This window comes from Cyprinodon tularosa, unplaced genomic scaffold (assembly GCF_016077235.1).
Source record: "Cyprinodon tularosa strain WSP-4 unplaced genomic scaffold, ASM1607723v1 ctg54, whole genome shotgun sequence".
Lineage (NCBI taxonomy): Eukaryota > Metazoa > Chordata > Actinopteri > Cyprinodontiformes > Cyprinodontidae > Cyprinodon > Cyprinodon tularosa.
Window position 1 is genome coordinate 196,942 of NW_024039274.1, and position 22,650 is coordinate 219,591.

A 22,650-nucleotide genomic window follows, 5' to 3' on the forward strand; every position below is an offset into this window, starting at 1 on the left:
GCGAGAGGCGGGGTACACCCTGGACAGGTCGCCAGTCCATCGCAGGGCTGGGGGAATAATAATAACACAAAAAGTTTACATTTTGCCAAATAAAAATAAAAAATCGGCATCAGAGCCAGTGGTACTTTACAAACGGCTATGCCGAGAGAGGGCTGCTGCAGACAGGCTAATGTTAGCCCTGGCTGCGGTTAGACTCCGAGGTCCGCTGGTTGACGCGGTCCTCTCAACATCAGAACTTTTTTAAAATTATGCACTAAATCAGTAAATGGGCAATATAATAGAGCTTAAAAGTATAATGTTCTCGCCTCAAATAATGTTTCAATCTCAAGAACGGACAAGTCTGCTCTGATGCATGCTCGGTAAAGAGGGAGGGGTGAGAAGAACATCCAGGGACTTTGTCTGTTCTCGGCTTCTTGTTCTTGTGAATTGGAACAATACTATGGCTGAGGCTGACCTCATTTTTCAAGTACACAAGCACATGAAAACGCACAGGTACACATAATTAGAAACGGCCAGAGTGTACCGTCTCCATCTGTCTTTTGGAATGCTGATTAATGTTGATCTTAAGCTGATCAGGTCCAAACAGTTTCACCTCTTGGTAAGTTTGCCTCCCTCTCTCAATTGACTCGACATGTCAATCACCTGAGCAACAACTGTTATGACAGTTCCTGTCACCTCAGGGCGTAGCTTTGATCCACCCAGAGCTCTACTATACTTCTGTACTGCAGAGGGGCTACTGCGCATGTAGGACTTTTTACGAGAGTCACTGGGTGAAACCTTTTGTACCCTAGGGTGGAAATATGTCACCAATCCGACGGAAAAAAACTAAACAATATTTTTGCAGGGTACTGTTGCTGTAGTGCGAGCTGACAGAATTGGAAAAGACCCTTGGATAGGTGTTGAAACATTTTTAGAAAAACAGAGCAAAGTCTGTTTGCTTACAATTCAATCATGTATTGTGGTTGGCAAATGACTGAGAATTTACACTGCACCTTAGAATAGCTAAAGAAAAGAAATCCAAAGTCAATATCTGGATTTAAATCTGGTGGAGATACTTTGGTATGAACTGTAACTCATGCCCAAAAACACCCCATTGTGACTAAATGAATGTTGCCCTGCAAAGATGACTGGGGCAAAATTCATCAACAGCCATTTAAAAGACCTGTTTATGACCTATGACAAAAAATTGTACTTTTACTGTACTAAGGGGACTTCCAGGTACTTGTGAGTTAGAGGTATGCTGGTAATGGTTAAGGTTAGGTTAGAGTAAAGGTCTAGGTTAGGTCATATGATTCAATTGATGTCAATGAAAAGTCCCCATACAAAACATGGAGGTTTTTCTTTGTGTGAGAGGCCTCTGTCTACTCAAACCCTGAGAAGGTACAGCTAGCTTCTGCTCGAGGTTTCTCCCCAATAAGTGTTTGCTCCAGGCATGCTGAGTAGGAGGGAGTGTTGCAAAGCATAATGCAAACAAACATCTGAAATATACCAATACATAAAAGTAAATTGGTGTAAAGGAGCTAAAGGACAACTGTATCACTAATTAGAGCTCTAGAATTATAGTGCTGGATCTTCTTGACACATACTAACAGGACTTTGCTCTCTGTTTATCTGTCCTGTGCTTTATTATTGCAAAGTATTTTGTGTCAGTATGACTGAGTGAAAATAAAGGATGTTTGGGGCATGCTTTGGTCCCCCAGTGGTTAGCGTGCATGACCTCAGGCTCACCAGGGTTCAAATCCCTTGGTCCTAGCTGGACGCCTTTCCAGTCAGCCTACTGTCAAAAAAAACGAGCCACTCGTGCTGTAAATTAAAGTATTTCTGATATTAGACATTCAATAGATGTATGTCTTTAAACTATGTTTGACCTTTTCCTGAGTCTCTACTCTGATGAGGAATAGTAAAATTATTGGGAGCAAGGGTGTGGACTTCAGTTTCTACAGTTTCGGGACAGGGTACAAAACTTTAAACAATTTAAACCCCTTCTTTGATATATAAAGGCCATCATTTGGGAAGAAAATGAGTCTTTCTATTAGTGCTCCCAAGACGAAAGATAATTACCTGGATTAGTAATAAAGTAGATTATGCTCTCAGTTTCCCTTTCATCTTCAAGTGGAGGCCTGATTGCTTGATTGTAGCTCTGCACGCTAGGCCGTAATTCTTTAGTCATTGCTGTGTGTACAATGCAGTTGTAAATATCCTGTGGCAAGGTCGTGTAATACGGGTACATATGAGAGCCGCCATGACTGTTAATCCACTCACTTGCATACTGCTGTTCCTTCTTTAGTCTACTGGGAATAATGCAAACCAGCTGTAGGTATGGAGATGTATCTAACTAACAACAACTATGCAGATGGCAACCAGCCATGAAAATAACAATATCACCAGTTGGCTATGAATCTATTCATGCTGAAAAAATGCAAAGAATAGATCAAATCATGGATGTTACAAAGTTGAAGTTATCATTTTTTTAGACCTAAAGAAGAGTGTTTAAAAATTAGCAGACAGCATAAATTAATAAAGCTAGAAACCACCAATCAGGATCTGAATCTGGGGGTAGTGATGGACTCAGATCTGAACCTACAGAGGCACATAAAGACCTCTCAAGGTTTTAAGGAATAATGTAGGAACTTTAAAAGTTAATACATGTTTATCTTTAGTAGAATTGATGACTGGATCAGTATCTTTACAGCTCTGCCTACAAAGTTGAAAACTAAGACGGGGTGCCAAGTACAAGATCAGAATGCCTGTTTTAATTAGTGTTGCGCCGATGCCATTTTTTGGCCCCGATACCGATACCCGATACCTGGCTGTGCAGTATCGGCCGATACTGATACCATAATATTGTAAAATAATTGCCATCATGGCTTTGTCAAGCTGCTGCCTACCTTTGTGAAGCAGGAAAAAATCTAATACAAAGTGAATCCAGTAGAACTTTTCATTGCCTACCAGGAGTGGGTGACAATAGTTGAATAAACGTATGGCTCTCAAAATGGTATCGATGCCCTATTTGTTGGTACTCGCCAATACCGATACCACCATTTTAGGGCAGAATCGGGGCCCCGTCTGATACTGGTATCGGTGCAACACTAGTTTTTATCATGTATATAATCAGGTTGCATTCGATATAGTTTAATAATTCATATGTTGATCATTACAGTAATTAATGAATGCAACCTAAAAATCCAAGCTAAAAATAAACTATACCAAAACAAAAAAATAACAATGTATAGAATATGTCCTTAATGTTATAATAATTTCAAACTAAAAACATAAAATAACTTTTTTTTGAAAAATGTCTGGATTTTCGAAATGTGTTTTTGTCTGGTTTGGAGAACTGAAGCTCTATTTAGTTTTAGATATCCCCACCAAGCTGTGAGAGCTGTACTGATATTGATGCTTTTAAATCAGCTATGCTGCTTAATTCAAAGAATGAGAGATTTAATATCTGAGGAGCAGATTTCCTAAAAGATGCTAACATGTATTCATGTCTGCATTTTCCCTTTCTGGGTTTCTTTATTTCTTGAAAGTCATAAGTCCGTTCAGCTGCTTCTTTATTCAGGGGTCACCACAGCAAGTTATTATAACTTTCCAACAGATTGGTAAAATTTTTTCATATTGAGCAATCCAACCCCGGCCACCCCAGTAAAGTCAAAGTCCTGCACCACTGGAACACAGAGGGAGTTATTACTTTAATAAATTTTTTTTTTATTTTTTTTTATACGTTTTCATTATTAGGATCAGAAATCATAAACTGCTATTGGCCTGAAGGTAAGTTGGTAAGGACAGCTTGTAGCATCTTTGTTTGTATAAAATTCTTTTACCCTTTGCAAAACTGCTCTGGTCTTAAATCTAATTCTAACTCTAATGTCCTGCTTTCTACCTAGAATGTTGTAGTTTAGCCATGAGATTACAGCAGTTAGTTCATGTCAACTCTTGCTTTTCTTTATAAAACATTTTATTTATTAAAAAAATAAAACTGTAAGCAAATAAAAAATACTGACTTTTTAAACATATTCATGTATCCCAAAAACACTGTTTTAAATTGTTAGAAAACAGATAAAACAATAATATAATAGAAGCATATATTGTAGAGTTTTTTTTCACACCTTTATCTTTGTTACTTTGTTTTCCAATCAATCACTTTAATTCAATTTGTGTGTGTACCGTGCTATAAATCCAAACCTTACTTGAACTCACTATTGTTAAAGTGCTCAAAAACTAAAAGTAAGGTATTTTCAGTCCTGGTGAGGAAGAACAAATGGTGTAAGAGGTCAGGAAGCTGTGTTTCTGTGAAACATCAAGACATGTCTTGCATTTATTCAGGCTGCAAAAACAAATCAGATAATAGAATGGCTAAATGGAGTACAATATCACAGAGATACCCTGTTTTATCATTTTAGGATCAATTAAATTAATAATCTTTCACCTTATTTCTAAAAGTGCTGATGTGTGTGATTTTTTTTGTTAATGAAAACCTAATTCAATTCAATGTATTTATGTAGCAACAACACATTATGCCACTAAAGATTTACAGAGATAATTCACTCAGATCATACAGTCAGATTGGTTCAAAGTTTTGTATCTAAGGAAAAGCATCTGATTAGTTTTAGTCTTTGTCTTGCAGAAAACATTCTTCCTGAATGAGCATGTGGCAACAGTAAACATTCACTTACAGTAATCCCTAACACCAAACACATATGCAGCAACAGTGAAGAGGACAAACTCAGGAAGAATCCTCCAGCAGAACCAGGCTCAGTGTTAGCAGCCATCTGCCGAGGCCGACTGGGGGATCAGGGAGACAGAAGAAGACGTACAAGTGGAACACACAAGCTCTGATCTATTAATACTTTCTATGTTAGAAAAGGTAGCAGTACATTAGTTTCATAGGTGGCTTTGTCTAGGAGAGCAAGTTAGCAGATGAGCTTAACTGTTAAAATATAGGAAATGAAGTAATGTACTCTAATTGCACACTGCAATAAAAGTTAGTTATGAAATTTGACTTAGTCTTAAATCAAAGCAGAAATCGAGCCCTATCAGAGCCTTAATACCACTAATCACCAAGAGTGGCATATAGTGCCGTTTTCAGGAGAAATAGGATGATTATAACCAGTGGGACCAGAGTCATCATGCAGCCTTTCCACTAGACTACCAGGAGGGGAAAATAAATATCTGAATTTATTGATCTTTTTACCTTTATTTAATTTACTTAGAGACATGAAATGTGCATAATGTGTGACTGTCCGAAGAGGGTTTTGGTTTTATTTTGAATATATTGACTAGGCTGTAAGAAAATGGTGTCACTGATGAATTATTACCTCTCCTGAAACAGGACTACATTTTTTATCTACAAACTAAAATTATAGTTAGTGTTCTTACAGCACAGTTATTAAACTTTTTTATGCTTCTTTTTTGATGGCTCTTCATAGCCTTGCCTCAACAGGGCTAGAATACTTTCATCATTGGAGTTTATGTTGACAAACTGAAAGGCACATATCGGACTTTCAACCATTTTGCAATAGAGCTATTAGAAATAAGTATGGCAGGATCCATCTTCTTTCACTTTTGTTGTTGAATGTTCACACACGCACTCGTAGAAACCTGAGCTTTATGTGAGTATAACTTTATCCTTGAATAACAACAAATACTGAAGCCTCACACACGTACAGAGTAGAGGTAGTTTTTAGTGTTCACTCTTCAAAGCAGTAAATAATTAAGAAATTTGGCAAAAGTTCAATAGTGTCTTTCAAAATACAAACAATTAGCTTCTGAAACACACAGTTTTACTGCAACTTTCAGTGAACTACTGGAAGTTGAACCCAGAGTCAACTCTATAGCAACACTACCTGGAATAAGGTCCGTATACTTAAAGTATAACCAAAATGGGCAACTTCAATCCTGAAGTGGCAAAGCTAAAACCTGAGATGCACTATCAGAGGCCTATACCTGCTCTGAGGAAAAAACATGGAGTTGTTGAAGTAATACTTCACCCACTGTCCTAAACTTCAACTTAATGAAATCTGTAATCTTTTTGTCTCTATTTTAAAAATATTTCTAAAACACTGTTTTACAAAGAGTGCTCTCTCCACCCCCATTTCATTATGTCACACCTTCCTTTAGAATAACTTAATTAATCACTGCTTCAGGTAAGAGATATCTTCTCATAAATAACAAAATAAGGGATTTTGTGTTTGGCCAATTGTTTATTTGTTGAATTATTATTTTTGGCAAAATTACATGATGTAAGAAAGCAGCATATGAGCTCTGCCCGCAAAAAACTTTCCTAGTCCTCTTTTAAAAATACAAAAATTCTAATTCACTATTTAGACAATGCAACCCTGCATTGCTGCTTCAAAGTTTTAATGAGCCATTATACATAAGATATATGTTGATATCTGCAAATCAAAAATGTACAAATTTTACAGTAACCTTACATGTTAACTTCTGTAAGACAGATGTTGATTTATTCTGGTTTATTGTTGAATTTTGCCAGAATATATTAATGTATCTCAGATAACGGGTTATCTAACTTAAAAGAAGAAAAAAAAGAATTAATGAAAATAGCTGGAGAAACTTCAGAATTACTAAAAGTGTGCAGAATTACATATGCTGCTTACTCAAATTATATCCATTGTTCCAGTCTGCTTTAAACTATCGTGGTCGGGCTAGCACTGTGCTGCTTCCTCATAATTTTATTTTATTTCCAGTAACTACACAGGAGGTCAAAGTTAACATCCATGCTGTGCATCTCGACGAGTCGGCTGCCAAAATAACGGAGGCGTGATTAATGGATGTTTTTCCACCCTTATAGCATGTCTCCCTCAAACAGAGTAATGACCCTTTTCATAGATGCAAACCAGAGCTGCAGCTCATCATATTTGGAAGAGTATTCAAATAACAAAGTGCTTCACCCTAGACCAATTAATCAGCTAACAGCACTAAAGTCAGTGATGTCGAGAGACTGCTTCTATTCAGACACATTGCATGCTCTGCACCCAGAGAGAAGCTTTTTAATGCATCATTGGCCAGAAGGAGGGATACAAATTGTGCTTCCACACACAAAAATTTTCCACTTCGTGCTCACTGGTTGGAAAAATGCATACCACCAGCTGAGTTTATGTTGGTTGTGCATCTGATGCAACAAGTTGCTTGTTTGAGCAATACGGAAATCAGCTTTTTAGATCCAGATGATCCAGACTCACTAGGGAACCTCTTAGTTTGGTGTAGACATTCAGAGGTCTTTTTTTTTTTACAACAACAACATGAAAGGTTTACAGTGTCTATTTTAAGTTTCAATGACTGCAGTGACTTCCACCCATGATTTTATACTCTCTGTATTTGAAAGGTGAGTCTGCTGTTGAATTATTCTGGCTTAAACATGCATATAAAGGTACTCTTTATCAGATAATATCGTCCCAAAATGTAAAAAATATCTTTAAAAAAAAAAATCCTGTATTAAATACTGCATAATTTTTTCGTTATTTTATACAGGCCAGTTGGTATTACGTCAGCTTGTACGCTTAAATTCGGCCTATCATATATCAACGGTCATCTATCAATCAAATTATTTTGGTCATAGCATCTTGATTCACATGTCAAAGCTAATATACTCAACGGTTGAAATAAGAAATAAGAATCAGTATTTACTTGACTGTTAAGTTCCGCTCCAGTGTTCACGGGGATGGATGTCCGTGTCTTCGGCAGGCGTAGAGCTAACAGAACTGGCAGCGTTGTGAGGCAAGGGCTCAAACATGTACGGCTGTAAGCCTTCTACACCAAACCAAGCTTCTGCCGCCCTGGCGTCCCTTTCCACAACAACGTCATCCCTGTTTTCCTCCTGTAAATAAAAAATGTATGACAGAGGAGACTCATCCACAATTTCTGACACAAAACTCTCCTCCTCTTTCATTTTTCCGCTGTCCATAGCATTCTTTGACAGTGTCGATTCTAAGTCACCAATTTAGTGCTACTTGGTCCCAATGTAATTTCCCATTGGGAACCTACTAGCACTAAGTTACTCACTAGTGAGCAAGATGCTTCCGAGACACCGGCCACAACCAAACCCACTGTGGAGAGGGTGTACACTCTCCACAGTCACTACATGCATGAGTCAACGACAAAATGCATGTGAAAATTGTTGCTTCTAGCTCATCTAGGAGGAACATGTCTTGAAGTCAATCAGCTTTTAACCAGTCTGACTGTATTGTCTCTATAAAGTGGCCTGAGATGTGTTGTGAATTGGAGCTATAAACATAAATAAACTGAATTGAATTGAATCTGTATGGTTAAAGCTTTTAAAACATTGCTGGGGATTAGTTAACTTTTTTTTTTTAAATAAGTATAAGTTTTAGGCTTGTCAACTTCATTGTACGGTTACAAATTGATATGTAGAGACCCTAAATAAAAGGGAACATAATGAACAACAATTTAGAATTACAATGTATGCTCTGACCTTGCCACTTATGCCACTAGAGAATACAATTTGCCAAACTCCAACCAATTTACCCCTGTGGGCTTTCAAGTATTCAAGTCAGAAATACAGCAACCTGGGCTTTGTGATGGGCCGTTGGCTCACTCTCCAAGGTCACTCCATTTTTTGTGACAGCTCGTCCAGAGTTAAATCCACCTGGAGAGACAACCACAGGCACTTAACAAACTAATGAGCGGCTGTATCTGCCAGAGGAACTGAGTGTCATCATGGCAGTGTTGCCTGTAGGGGGGATCGCTTGGAGAAGAAAAAAAGAAAGAAAGAAAACATGAACGCATGATGATGGATTGGGAAATAATGTGACCAAAAAAATAGGAGGTTATGAAGGGGGCTTTTCACTTCCTCCACAGAGGAGGCTCATTAACAGGGAAGTCAGCAGAAGCTTGGGCACTGAGGGAGGAAGAGATGGACCAGGCTGAGAGGAAAGAGCTGACGTAGAACATAGAGAGAGTGAACTAAACAAAGTAGGGAAAAATATGTGAGAATGGAAAGAAAAGGGGTAGGGAAGGAGAGAATCGGGAGTTTGAGCGATTGCCCCAGATGTGGAGAATGTGTGTTGGATGGATGAATAGGTGGATAAAGGGGAAGAAGCGGTAATTACAGGCCTTGTTGTGTGGTTGGAGAGATGGAGGAGCCCCTAGTTCTGCACTGCCACTCTGCATTAACCTCACAGAATGAAATATTCAGCTATTAGGCCTTGGCTGAAACACATCCAGCACCCAAGCTCATGCAACATTTAAACACCATTCATGCTCTATTCATTGGAAAGAAGCTTATTGCAAATAATCATCACTTTAGATTTTAATTCAAGATGCAGTTTTATGGTTTCATTTGTAAATGCAACACTGTGCCCGAGTCCACAGGTGAGTGCGGTGAGCCGGGATCAGCTCCAATTAAGTCCTGAAATCCTTTGTAAACATTGCCTGGGATTTGAATTTCTCACATCACACAGAGGGATAGAAAGGCTTTTTATCTTTCATTTGTTTTTTGTTTTTTTTATCCCTCAGAGTCTGAAGTAACGACAGTGAACCGCTGCCTGGATGCCGCCAAAGCGTGCAACATAGATGAGACATGTCAGAAGCTGCGCACAGAGTACGTCTCAGCCTGCATCCAGCCGTCAGCCCGCTCAGGGCCATGTAACCGACCAAAGTGCAACAAGGCGCTCAGGAAGTTCTTTGACCGCGTTCCCCCTGACTACACCCATGAGCTGTTGTTCTGTCCCTGCACCGACACAGCCTGCGCCGAGCGCCGCAGGCAAACCATTGTGCCATCTTGCTCTTATGAAGAAAAGGACAAGCCCAACTGCCTGGCTCAGCTGCGAGACTGCAAACAAGACTATGTGTGCAGGTATGTATGCTTGTTTTCTGATAAATCCCTGTTTAGACTGTTTTTTAAAAACTGCCTGAACTCTGTTATAGGTCAACTATTCTCTGTTTGCATGTAAACCATTCAGCACATACTACCCTAAAGGTATAATTTGAGATTCCTGAAATAGGCTTTTGTCAGGAGATTACAAACAGTATTTATCTCACCAACCATTAATAACTGTGTCGGCATTAGGGGTGGGACTTGGCAAGGATATTGCAATATGATACGTATTATGATATATGTGTCATGATACAATTTAGCCTGAAATATCTCAATATACTAACAGGAAGATAAATGGAAATTTTTAAAATAATATAGCTCAGGAAAGCTTTATGAGTTCTTCTTGTTACTCTCTCCTGTGGAACCAACTCCCAGTTTTAGTCCATGAGGCAGACATCCCGTCTCCATTTAAAGCTATGGTTAAAACGTTCCTTTTTTTTAATAAAGCTTATAGTTAGAGTGGCTAAAGTTATCCTAAGTCATCACTATAGTTGTGCTGCAAAGCTATGGGTTGTTCTCTGTAAGACAAACATTAGTTAATTGAATTCATAATTAAATAAGTTTAACACGCTGATGAATGTATTCTGACAGTAGAAATATGCTCTAAAATGATTGATGTTGAATTTGGATCTTCATATGTTCTAAGCTAACATAAGCATCACTGTTTATATCGAGAAAAGTGAGACTTCAATTAACTCTTTAATTACAATGGAACACAAACAACTACTGATAAACATTTTTTTCTTTTTATGTAAACAATGCATTTATCAAATTGTCAGATAATGACAGAGATGACTGTTAGATGTTAAGTCACCTAGGGAAAAAAAAATATTGTCCTAAGAGGTTGGATTTCTTAGAAAGTAGCGAATTACATGTGCATTTGTATCAAATATAGCTGCTTGTATGAGTATTTACATATGTCCACATTTTTCAGAGCCTTGACCTTAAGAAAACATAAATTAGGAGCAGTAAAATTACATGTCTGAGATAAAGACATTGCCTAAGTGGATCATTTATAAAAGAACATGAAGATGCCTTCTGCAGCAGCCAATTTCCCTCTCTAGGTCAGTTTCCCATCCAAACACAACACCTGTTCACAGACAAATATAATATAAATAATAACAAAGTTAGAAGAGTTAAAATAAATGTAAATATTCACATTTGAAAATAACAGATGATTCTATTTCTAGCCTGTTTTGAACATATTGGCTGTGTCCAAACATCCACCCTAACCCACATATAGGACACTATATAGTAGTTGCATCATTTTAAATGGGTGTCCGAATGTCTAGTGGATAAAAAAGTAGTTGACATAAAATTTCCCACAATGCACCTTGAAAAGTAGTGATCATCCATTGTCTTTAGACGAGCAGACATATCCCAGAATGCTTTGCGAGAGATCACCCCCCAGAGCATCATGGGCTTGCAGTTGAGTAGCGACAGAGGAAGCAAATAACAATAGCGCATGCATTGTGTGGGGAAGCAGAGTTATGTGACTAATGAAGAGCAAAAGTAGTGATCATCTGTCCAAATGGTCAGTTAACTGAGTTCACTGTAAAGTCCACTATATAGTCCGCACACTGTATAGCGATTGAGGGATTTAGGGGTTAGGGCGGACGTTCGGAAACAACCAATGACTTTAGCTGATGAATGTCCAGCCCCTGATTGTTTGACTTTCACCCTTGACCTCCTGAGCAATTTCGTTAAATAGCCCTGCTCTAGAGATTAAGTTGTGTTCTGTATCTTTAAGCAGAGGTTTGTGAAGTGTGACATGGTCATTTGAATGAGAGATGTCAGTTTTGTTTAATTATCTTAACTTTAATGTTTATTAACCTCATTCATTTAGTTCAATTGATGTCCACATTCATTTTCTGAGGCAAGCGGCAAGGCGACAAGCAGCCATGTGAAATAATGGTTATAGTAAACAGCTGTTATCACTCAGGGTTCATTTTGTTTTCTACTGTACATGCTCAGAAAATATTAAAAACAAGGTCTGCTTATGGACCTGAGAGACATGCAGCGTTATCCTAATGAGTTTTTTTATATAAACTGAAATATGTGTTTATTTGTCCCCTTAATAAAAATGTGATGTTATTAAAACTTTGATGAATTGTAGTTTGTCTAATTAAAAAAAGCCAAACAACATGCCATTAATTCATTAGGATTCATAAGGGATGTGTCTCAGGAGCAAGGACTTCTCAGACCCATCCTGTCTGTTCTGTTTTCTCTGTCACCAAACGGTCTCTAACATTTAATCTAGCTCCTTTCAAATGTCAAAAAGACAAAGGACTTCATCTGTCATGGCTATCGATCAGGCATCGCTCTCTGGAATGGAGCTTCTCAAGGCCCTGCGTTGCCCCCCAGTAATCCCACAACAGTCAGCCGGCATTAAGCGGCTGCCTGCAGAGGCTGCCTTCACTCACTGCACAGCCTTTGAGTTTTATGCACATCATTACAATGACATGACAAATGAGGCCAGGACGCAGACTTGTGGCACCCTGAGGGAATCATGCTGCAAGCGATAGTGGATCGGTGGCCAGTGATGCGATATAATGGTGGAGATAGCCTTGTATGATGATGACGGTCATGAGGGTAGTGGTGGGGGTCGCGCTGACTGAAAAGGTAAGGAGGGGAAGGCAAAGTGACCATGAGAGGATGGATTTATATTCAACATCCTTATCTGTCTCATATGCTGTTTGGAGAGGTGCCACCTGTTAGACAACACGAGTGGTATTTAGAGAGTAGAGCCAAGGCCTGTCTTTGTCTTCCATTGACTCTTTACAGTCTGCCAGACTTCAAGACGATAACTAGTCGGGGAAAGGCAGAATTAATGAGTGGAAGTGTGGTAGAGTGGGAGTACAGGGAGTTGATATAACAGTATGAGTATTTAGAGGAGCATTGTGGGTTTTAGATCTGCATCCTGGTGTTAGAAAGAAAGCGCTGCTGCTCGACACCATGAAGTGACACAATGAGTGCAGCAGCCAAGCACCAGTAAATGATGGATGGCATCTTATTGCTCCCACAGGTCTCGCTGGGCACAGTTCCAGTACGACTGTGAAGCGTCTGAGCACAGCGCCAGTGGCTGCAAGAGGGAGAACCATGGATCATGTCTTCTTGCGTACACCGGCTTGATTGGTAAGGACTACGTTTCTCTGTCGCTCAGCCCTTACTGTGTTCTATCTGGATCAAAAAGTCGTTTTTACGCCAAGAAAGGCTCTGAGCCGACAAGCTTGCTGAACACAACTCAAAAGAATAAATCAAGGATTGTGATGAGAGGCATGCCTCAGTGATCGATGGTATGCTGATTAATATGCCCAGCCACTGGCATTGTAAGTAGTGCAATTACAACTTCTGACTGCTGTTATAAAAGAATCCTCCCCAACATTTTGATCAAGTAGAGCACACAAAGGCTTTCAACATGGCTATTGTACTTCAGATACAAACGTAAACAATCAGACAATGTTCAGAAGGTTGTTCAAAACATGAACCTTAAAGAAGTCATTGTAGAAAAAGAAGCATGGCTTTAGTCACACTGGGCAGAAGACAGAAAGTTGGGTGTTTGGATTGAATAATAGACATATTAAATAAAGGTTCAAAGAAATTTAATGGAAACAAATCAAAACGTTTACAGCGGCATGCTCGCCACATCCAGTGTGAAAGGTCCTTAGCGTTTAAAACTAGACACATCAGGAGACTTACTCACCTATGAATAATTTACCTGATATCTTTTCAGGCAATTTATAAACATCAGTATGAAGATAGCAAATATGATCAGTTGATTGTGAAGAAGAAAGAAAAACTCTGAGATAAGAGGCAAAAAATAAACTTTTTAATTATATTTGAAGACTAGCCAAACTGCCTTTGTGCTTCTTTGGTCACAACGGTCCATTTGTTTAAAACCCAACCAAGTCAGGAAGATTGGATATATACCCTATGTATGACAACCATTAGAAGGATTTGGGAAAACATCTGACATCATAATGAGACCTGTGCTCAACACCTGATGGGTCCCATTTTAGTTGTAGAGCTACACATTTGGATTGTGCATCCCTACGCAGAACTGTATTTGGAAGGCACCTCCAATTAAATCGATATTCACAACAGTGCCACTGAATTCCCATTTAAATTCATGGTGTAACTTTTTTGTTGTTTGCATTTTTGACATGCTGCTTTGGTGCAACAAGCGAAAGTGTAAAGTTGATGTTACAAACAGAAAAAAAAGAAAACTAAATAGTGAACATTCAAACTCTTATCTGGTAAGAGAGATTACAAGATGACAAGCTGGTCACTAAATATAAGCCTTAGATAAATATTTATAAGAAGCATTTGAAATTGACATAACAAAGATTACTGCGGTTAAAAATGAGGCAGACGAAAAAGGATGCTTCATTTCAATTTCAAGCAACTATTCTTACATCTAATAAGCTGCAATGGTAATAAAATATTTTGAACATACAGTCCCCTGCTGGTTAAAATGTGTATAGAAACTCAATATACATTTTTTTCTTTACTAAAAAAAAACTTCTTCATGCTAATGAAAAGTACCTTCAATTTTAACCTACCAGAGTTTTTTTTTTTTTTTTTAAGTCAAATCCATGGACTTCTTATTATAGAGAACAAGTTTCCCAGCCATATGGACCCCATATGCCAATGTTGGCTGGAAATATGTAGACCTAAAATAAAAATATATACAAGGATTTTGCATATTTAAGCTTGGTGCCCCAGCTATTATATTTTTAATAAGGTTCTGTTGTGTTGTAAGATCATCGTTTGAAGTACATAGAGGAAAACTGAACAAACTTTTAACTAATATTTTTCTCTATTTCTTGATATCCAGTGTTAATGTGCCTGATTTCTCTTTCTTTTGACTTATCTTTCATCTATCCAGCTTTTTTAATCCATCTCTCTATCCATCTAAATATGATCATGTACATGCATGCAAACATCTCTGCCTAAACCTGATTAGACTATTGCTGTGATGATAGAAATGTCTGTTTTATTTGATTATCATAATCAGAGTAAGGTCTTAATCTTTCTAAGTATAACAAGATTAAATCAGTTCTGCCCAATTTGACTTTCAACTCCAGTTTTATCATTTTTGTGAATTGAGTCAGAAACTGCACATACTATCTCATTTTCAAATGTAGATCTCTACTCTGTAAGGAGAACAGCAGGGATTGGGGTAGTTTAAAAAAAAAACAAACACATCTAAAAAGGCATTTTGTGCATCCTACTGATCTGATTCAGGCAGGGCATAGTGACATGAAGCACTATATTACTGCAGTCAAACAGTAAAAATCCAGATTTGCCTCATTTTATCTTCTCTTCTTCCTCCTTTGCAGGAAGCACAATAACGCCCAACTACCTTGACAACTCTACTTCCAACGTAGGACCCTGGTGCTCCTGTGCAGCAAGTGGCAATCACAGGGAGCAATGCAATGACTTCTTGGCTTTTTTCCATGACAACGTCTGTCTGAGTGAGTAGCAAGAAGGACATATGGCACGACCCAAACAATAACTGCCTCAGTAAGGTAACAGAACAACTATGAGAATAAAGATACCCTGCAGATCTGTATCAAAAGGAGATAGCAGCAGACTTCCACTATAAAAACATGAGTCAGGCTAAACTACAATGGCTTTTACTTCTTTTTACATTTACAGTTTGTCTTATTTTAAGCACAGAATTGTTTTTACTAAAATATTATGTGGTTGACCAACCTAAGCGGCGCTTATGTAGGAATTGGAGAAAAAAATCTGACATGCAAAGCTTACGTTTGCATTTTTTGCTCCACATCTATAATCTATAAGCCTAAATCAAATTGAGAGAAGCAAGAATATGTTCTTGCTTTTTCAACTATGGTTGAAAGACAGGCATAAGAAGCTCAATTTTCTAATCATGTGGTGTTGTGGTTAGATCAAATCTGAAATGAGCTGTTTAAAAATAATATGAAGCCAAAAGAGCCAATGTGTGTTAAATGCTCACACAAGCAGTTTTTAATTCAAACACACGTTTAAACTGCTCTCCATGCACATATGTCCCAGTAGATTCTCTTCTACTTAGTGTGCCACTGTTTTTGTCACTCATGTCAACCCTTTTTCACTTTGAGGTGGAACCTACCTAAGACAGTAAACTTCCTGTGATTGGCTGCTTTTCAGGAAATCAACGTTAGAAAAACATCTTAAGGATAATTATTATCATCTTAAGGCTAAGAATTATGATGTACTGAAAAGTAGGCAATCATATGCAGTTAACTCTCTTAGGTAGGTTCTCAGGAGTAGGTTTTTACATATAATTAAGAGTGAGTACTTTTGACAGAATTCTGACTTCACAAACACACTTACTACGTACAGTGGTCTAAATCTAAACCTGATTCTTTGGAGAATATCCGGCAGAAACTACAAAAACCTATACAGTCTAACTGAAGTTTAGGTACTTTCCGAATAGGATTGATTCTTGTCTGTTGTAATCTAACAAAATGTAAACAAATGTAGGTTTAAAAAAAACATATTTTTTTATTCTTTTCTAGAAAAATATATCTATGGTCACCATAACATTCAAATCATCCAACTGAATTTTGTTCAGATCTCTGTTTTTCAGCTTCAATATTGTATGAAGACATTTCTCATAAAAAATAACGTGCAGCTAAACAGCCATGTACAAAAAGCATAACCTGTTCAATCAGCTGAGGCTCTTTTATCTTTTCTTAATGGTGTGGTACCTCTAACACTTATGCTCTCTTTGAATATTTTCAGCCGGCAATGGAATTGGCATTGGAGATCTGATCAGTCTTCAGCTATTCCGTTAAATCAAGGCACTCTGTGTTCCACCACTTTCCTCTGTATCTGTTCTGTGGATTTAACTCCATTTAATAATGTTTGCTTTTCTTTCACTGGATCAAAACAGAAGTTCTTAGAGGGTATTTTACAGGAAAGAAAAATGTAATATGTTCATTCTTATTATGTGAAATTTATTCCAGAGTGGGTAGGGGCCATAAACAAACATTAAGTCATTTAGACAGGAATACCTAGAAGGCATAAAATAAAGATCCACATCTAATTATGGCACTAGTATATTTATCTACAGAGTGTGCAGATGATGATGATGATGATGATGATGGAAACAGGAGAGGTTATGATCTTAAAAATCCCCTACAGGTCAAAAAATAAATGTAAAAGATTCCTGGTAGCTGAAGGCTGCTCCTATGGGAAGGTTGGGTAACAGACCAGAACATGTTAGCAGTCCAACTAAGAAGAGCATGACAAGAACAGAGTAAGCTGGTCCTGCAATATAAATGAATCCACAAAAGGCTATGCAAGAAAAGGCAATTATAGAATAAAGTCAGCTGAGAAAATCAAGAAAATTGTGTTAGTGCGAAAATGGGAGAAAAGAAAGAACCCCGTTTAAGGTCCTAATTTATGTGAAAACTAATGCTGAGATTTTTTTTTTTACTTTTAATTATTATGCTTTTTATGTTACAACCACAAATTTAAAAGTGTTTTTTGTTTGTTGCCATCCAACAATGTGGTGTGTCATTGTAGAGGAAGCAAAAGGATACATAGTTTCCTTTTTTCCAACAACTGAGAGCTTAATTAAACCCTTTGAATTGCCTATGTTGGAACAGGGACACATCTGTATAAGAAAGTATGAGTAATGGAGTTTGCTAGTGGGCTAAGAAATCACAAATAATGTCCAGGAAAGAGAAAGCTAACAGCTTACTGATCTTTATAGATTATAATTAGTAGTAATTCAAAGCAAAATCATAAAAAAAGGAAAAGGGGATGATTTAAAATCGCAGGGAAGAGAAAACAACCTAAAATAACTAAGCCAAGAACACCCCTCTTTAAAAAACAATGAGAACACAGGCACCTTCCTTTAAGACTCCTAAGTCAGTCCTTAAGATGCTTTTACACCAGACGTCAATTTCCTGCCCCAGGCAAAGACTATACATGTTGTCCCTATGTAGAGGGTGGCTCAGGAGCACCTTGAGACAACAAGGTAAAGGACACAATTTTAGCGAGGGGAATTACACATTTTTAGCGATTACTGTGAAGAGCTCCGCTGCACCTGCAAAGACTAGGAGGTGAAAATAAAGATAAAAATTCTGAATTTTGTAGATATTCACATCAGATAAGAAAAAAAGATTCATGGACCAGATGAGGCTTTGATAGAGGGTGAAGGAGGATAGGGTTTTTTTCTATCAAAATGGAAGATAGATAAAATAATGTTAACAATTAGATAGTAGGGAATGCTCTTAATGGCATGGGATGTTATTGCCATTTAGCCTAGATGGATGTCTTCTTTCCTTAGCTCCAGCGCAGGTGTTCTCCGTCTAGCTGTCTTTTCCAATCTACCAATGTCCATCTTGACTGATTGATTGATTGATGGATTGATTGATTGACTTTATTGATCTCACAGTGGAGAAATGTACTCGTTACATCAGCTCAAATAGTCAAAGGATAACAAGAAGGTTCCAAAGGATACAGGATTATTATACAGGGTTAACTTTTATCTCCCGCTGTTACCTCCAAATCTAACCCCGTCCAGTCACAATCTCAATTTACCGCTGTTCTCCTCCGTTTTATTGCTCTTGCTCTTTGGGTCCAGAGGACATCAGGCCTGGTCACCTCATCCTGGTTCTGGTGTTTTCTCTGACGGGGGTTCTTGCTCTGATTTCCTGCTGCTCCTCTGTGAGCAAAGTGGAAGCATCACCAGAGGAGCTCCTGGATCAGGGGGCGCCAACAGCTGTGTTTGGCTTTCCAAAGTAAATAAACCACCCTGAAATTCAGGTCTGCCATGCAGAAGTGAACCAACAACAAGCAGAATTTATGACAAAGTAAAGCCTTTTGCCCACTGTGCAACCTGCTTTCTGTGAATCTCTGGCCAAATTTCTAGGAAACAAAAGCCCACGAAACAGGCTATTATTTTTGCAGGTTTTAAGCTTGATTTAAATGCCCCATTGGAGCCCATTATTTTTAAATGGCTCATTCCAATCCTCTGCAGAGCTTGTTGACATACTGAAGAATTAATTCAGCCATTTAAACAGTGCCACAGGAGCCAGCTCCCATCTAAAACTTACAGAACATTGGCTTTTCGGGGTTGGAGCTGGATACCTCTGCTTTGAGTACACCTGAGCCACAAAAGGCTGAAATGAACAGAAGTTCACTTTATAGACTGGCAGTGGTATAATCTGTGGTACAGGATACAGTGGTATACCTCATATAGGCACTTTAATATTTGTGGTTTTAGTATAACCACCTAAAAATAAGCAGAGATATGTATCAATCACTGTGATATTTATGACGATGAATCATAGCAATGACGACTTAAATGACAATGATTTGTATGACACATCATGTTATTTGTCATGCATTGCTCTTCCTGTTACTCTTTTCACAGATGATCAGCCCCCTCCATCCCTGTGTCTTTAATGTCAAGCCATGAATGACATAGAGTCTTGTGCATCTCTTCAGCAAAATGTGAAAATCCAGGCAAGATTTATGACTAGATTGTAAACAAATGGGCTGTTTTCCAGAAGTAATGATGAAGTGCAAATTCCCACAAATGTGAAAATGGCCTCAATTGTCTTTGAAGTCATTCTGTTCTGTACATTTATCCATCAGTTGTTTATAGTCTCTTCTCCTCACTGGTTCCCAACCCCAGTGTTCCCTGTGTAGCAGGTTACATGTAAAAAGGTTGCAACTTCATAACAGATTTTTTTTTTGTCAAAGTAAAACCACAAATGTTTGATACTTCTCCCTACTTTCAAACCAAAAAAGAATCTTAAAAATACCTAATTGCATTGAGAAACTAATACTGTCAAATTTTTAAGAGTTTTGTGCATTAAGAGACTGGAAGTTCTGCACATGCTTCTTTGCAATAGTTATATGCCAATTTATACAAAAATAGTAATGCCTCTGATATCTGAATATTTTAGCACCAAAATCAGTTCTAAAATCTGAGTATTGATGCTTTCAATACTACCGTAATTTATGAAATGAATGTAAATGAATAAATGAATCAGCTAAATGCACTCTTTCTTGAGAACCACTTTTCTTGCGCCTGGTAAGTCTGGAAAGGCTCAGTACGTAATTTCAAGCACAGTGTCCTGCCATTGCTCAGCTACTTACAGACAGGAATAGATTATTAAATAAATGGGTGATATTGAACATCAGAACTTTGCAATATAACTATTAAATTTAATGTGAGATCGGGCAATCAAAACAAGGATTTAAAATAAAAGTGAGATTAAAAGGAGGGATAGTGCCATGCATATTACTGATTTTAAATACCCTGAAGATGCTGACTTGTATATGGATCTCACATTTGCAAATAAAAATCAAGATGCTTTGATTATTTAACTCCTAAAACCCATTTTTAGGAGCATCGTTATACCCATATAAATATTTTTCGCCCTTATTTCTAATATAATACAGGTAGGCCTGTGGTGATGCTGGAGGCCCTTTTTAATTTGATATTGTTATAACAGATAAACCGCAGCTTATGTCAGAAAAGCTTAGCCACTGATTCTCTGCGGTCTTTGACTTTGTCTTGTAGCTTTTATTCATCAGCCAGAGGCAACAAGACTGCTTTGATGTGGGGAGATCATCCCTCGGAATGAATGATGCTCTGGTGACAGAAGAATGACACTGGTGACTAAGTATTACAAATTGTGGCTGCTGGTTTCAGAAGCAGTGAAGTTTGTTTTGGGTTATTATTTTGTCTAACAATAGGAGACACAATCCTACAAGGCTGTCGCTTTGAGTAACAGCATTAGTGATGAGCCAGTGACTCAAAGGCGGCACAAACTGTAACAGACGTCATGTGGTGACAAAGAGCAAGGTCGCAGCTTGTTACATCTGTATAAAGATGCCATTATTCAGGTCCAGTTTGGATAAGGCTGCTGTAAGACAACTAGGCTGATTTCAGAAGTAATTGCAGCGTCACAAAATATATCAGCTGTGCCATTTGGTAATTTACTTTTTCATAGAGTCCAAAAAGAAATCTAATGTTCCAAAAGAATACCGACATCTCAATTCAGAGTAAATTGTTCTAAAATGGTGCAAAGACAGAAATATATTAATATAATATATAATATTCATGGTAAACAAAAGTTTGGATATTCTGTGAAAGAAAAACACTTAAAATATTGCTTCAGAGTGTAAATATATATATCAGTTAAACCCAGGGCTGTAAAAATAGTCATTTTGATAATGAGTTGTGTTTTCTTTTAAAAGGATTAATGCAAAAGATTACAGTTTTACGTTAAGTCATTCGTTGAATGATGGTTCCTCTCAACTTTCAACCTTCTTAGGTTTTTTTTCTTCTATCTTCTAAATACTGCAGAGTTGAATAATAGAGATAAAATGAAGCAGAATGATGAAACGTGTCCCTATGTCCTCCAAAACCCTAAGCCTTTTTAGTTCGCCACGCAAAATTGGCAGGAGTAGTTGTAGTTGATCTTAGACAGTAACGCAGACAGGAGGCCTCCGGTTGGTCAAATCAACTCTACACTATGCATATTTCCTGTTTACCTTACTGGCTTGTTTTGTTTGTATGACCGCTATTTTGGAAAATGACTCGTGGACATGGACCAGCTAGAAGAGCGAAGTGCACAAGGACGCTGGGACCCTTTTTTCCTCCTGGATCCCCGCTCTTTTTCCCCCTCATGTACCTCCGTTGTTGCACAAACTTGCCCCCACTGCCTCACTGCCTTGGTCGTATCTAGACCCACAGCTAGTTCGTGATTGTCCTTCTTGCGTTGTGGCATGGAATAACATAGTGCAGACCACGCTTTAATATTGGGCAAAAATTAAATATATATGCGGCAAGCTCAGTGCGACACTCTGCTGTGGGGAGGATAACCAGCCCTTTAGCATGAGCGCAGACACCAGACCAGCTGCTGCTGCCCTTCCTCGCTCTAGTGCTCTCTCTACCCGGTGGACATCTTCAAACTACCACTGTGGTAGCCACCTCGTTCCAGTTCTGGTGCTGTCTCTGCAATCTCCAGGTCTGCCATGTTGAGACAGATTGCTATTGCACACTAGGTGTCATGGTTTTAATGGTTTCACTTTAATTTTGAGTTGTTTTCCGGTTGTATTTGAGTTCTTATGTATTTCTTTTTTAACCCTCTGTTGCCCTCTTGTGTCAGTCTCCTTCCCCTAGCTCCCTTCTAGATTCTTCTGCCCACACCTGTTCCTCGTCTGCTAATTAGTCCTCCCATTGTTTCAGTCTCCCATATATACACCTCCTGTTCAGACATTTTTTTTTTGGGTTCCTTGTCATGTGTGTTTTTCCATGGATTTCAGTATTTTGTTTGTCGACTTTTGCTTCCGTTGCCTCTTTGGTTATTAAAGTTCAAATAGAAGAAACATACTAGTTTCACGTTGATAGTATGTACAAAGTTAAAAACATCACGTGAAAACATTTCTAGCATTTTGTTGTTTTTAGCAAAGATTATTCACTAAGACAGCACATAATGCTAAATTCCTCATTAGGTCACGTGACACAATGAGACGTTGTAGGTTAACATGACGTTATCATTTATTCACCTTTGTGATGGAGCTTTTATCATTTAACAAGGACGAATACGAAGCAATCAGAGTCTTAGTGGTTTTATTAATGCTTGCTAATTTAAATACCGCTGAGAAATGTTCTTTGATCTTATGCAGAGCCGGCGGAAGTTCATTACATGCAGATGGTTCTGTGCTTTAATTAGTCTAAACCAGAGTCTAACCTTTTTTTTAAAGAGGCAATTAGGGGCTTCAGATTGGTTCTGTGGTGGCTGGGTTTGGTT

The 22,650-nt window shown here is 38.1% G+C and overlaps 1 protein-coding gene across 1 annotated transcript in view; it reads left to right on the forward strand.

The window, feature by feature from the left end:
• gfra4a (GDNF family receptor alpha 4a) overlaps positions 1–22,650 on the forward strand; it is a 71,706-nt gene that overhangs the window by 19,001 nt on the left and 30,055 nt on the right. The window contains exons 5-7 of the mRNA XM_038304703.1: positions 9,496–9,835; positions 12,882–12,991; positions 15,199–15,333. Of these exons, the coding sequence (XP_038160631.1) occupies positions 9,496–9,835; positions 12,882–12,991; positions 15,199–15,333 (585 nt within the window). The remainder of the gene's footprint in view (positions 1–9,495; positions 9,836–12,881; positions 12,992–15,198; positions 15,334–22,650) is intronic.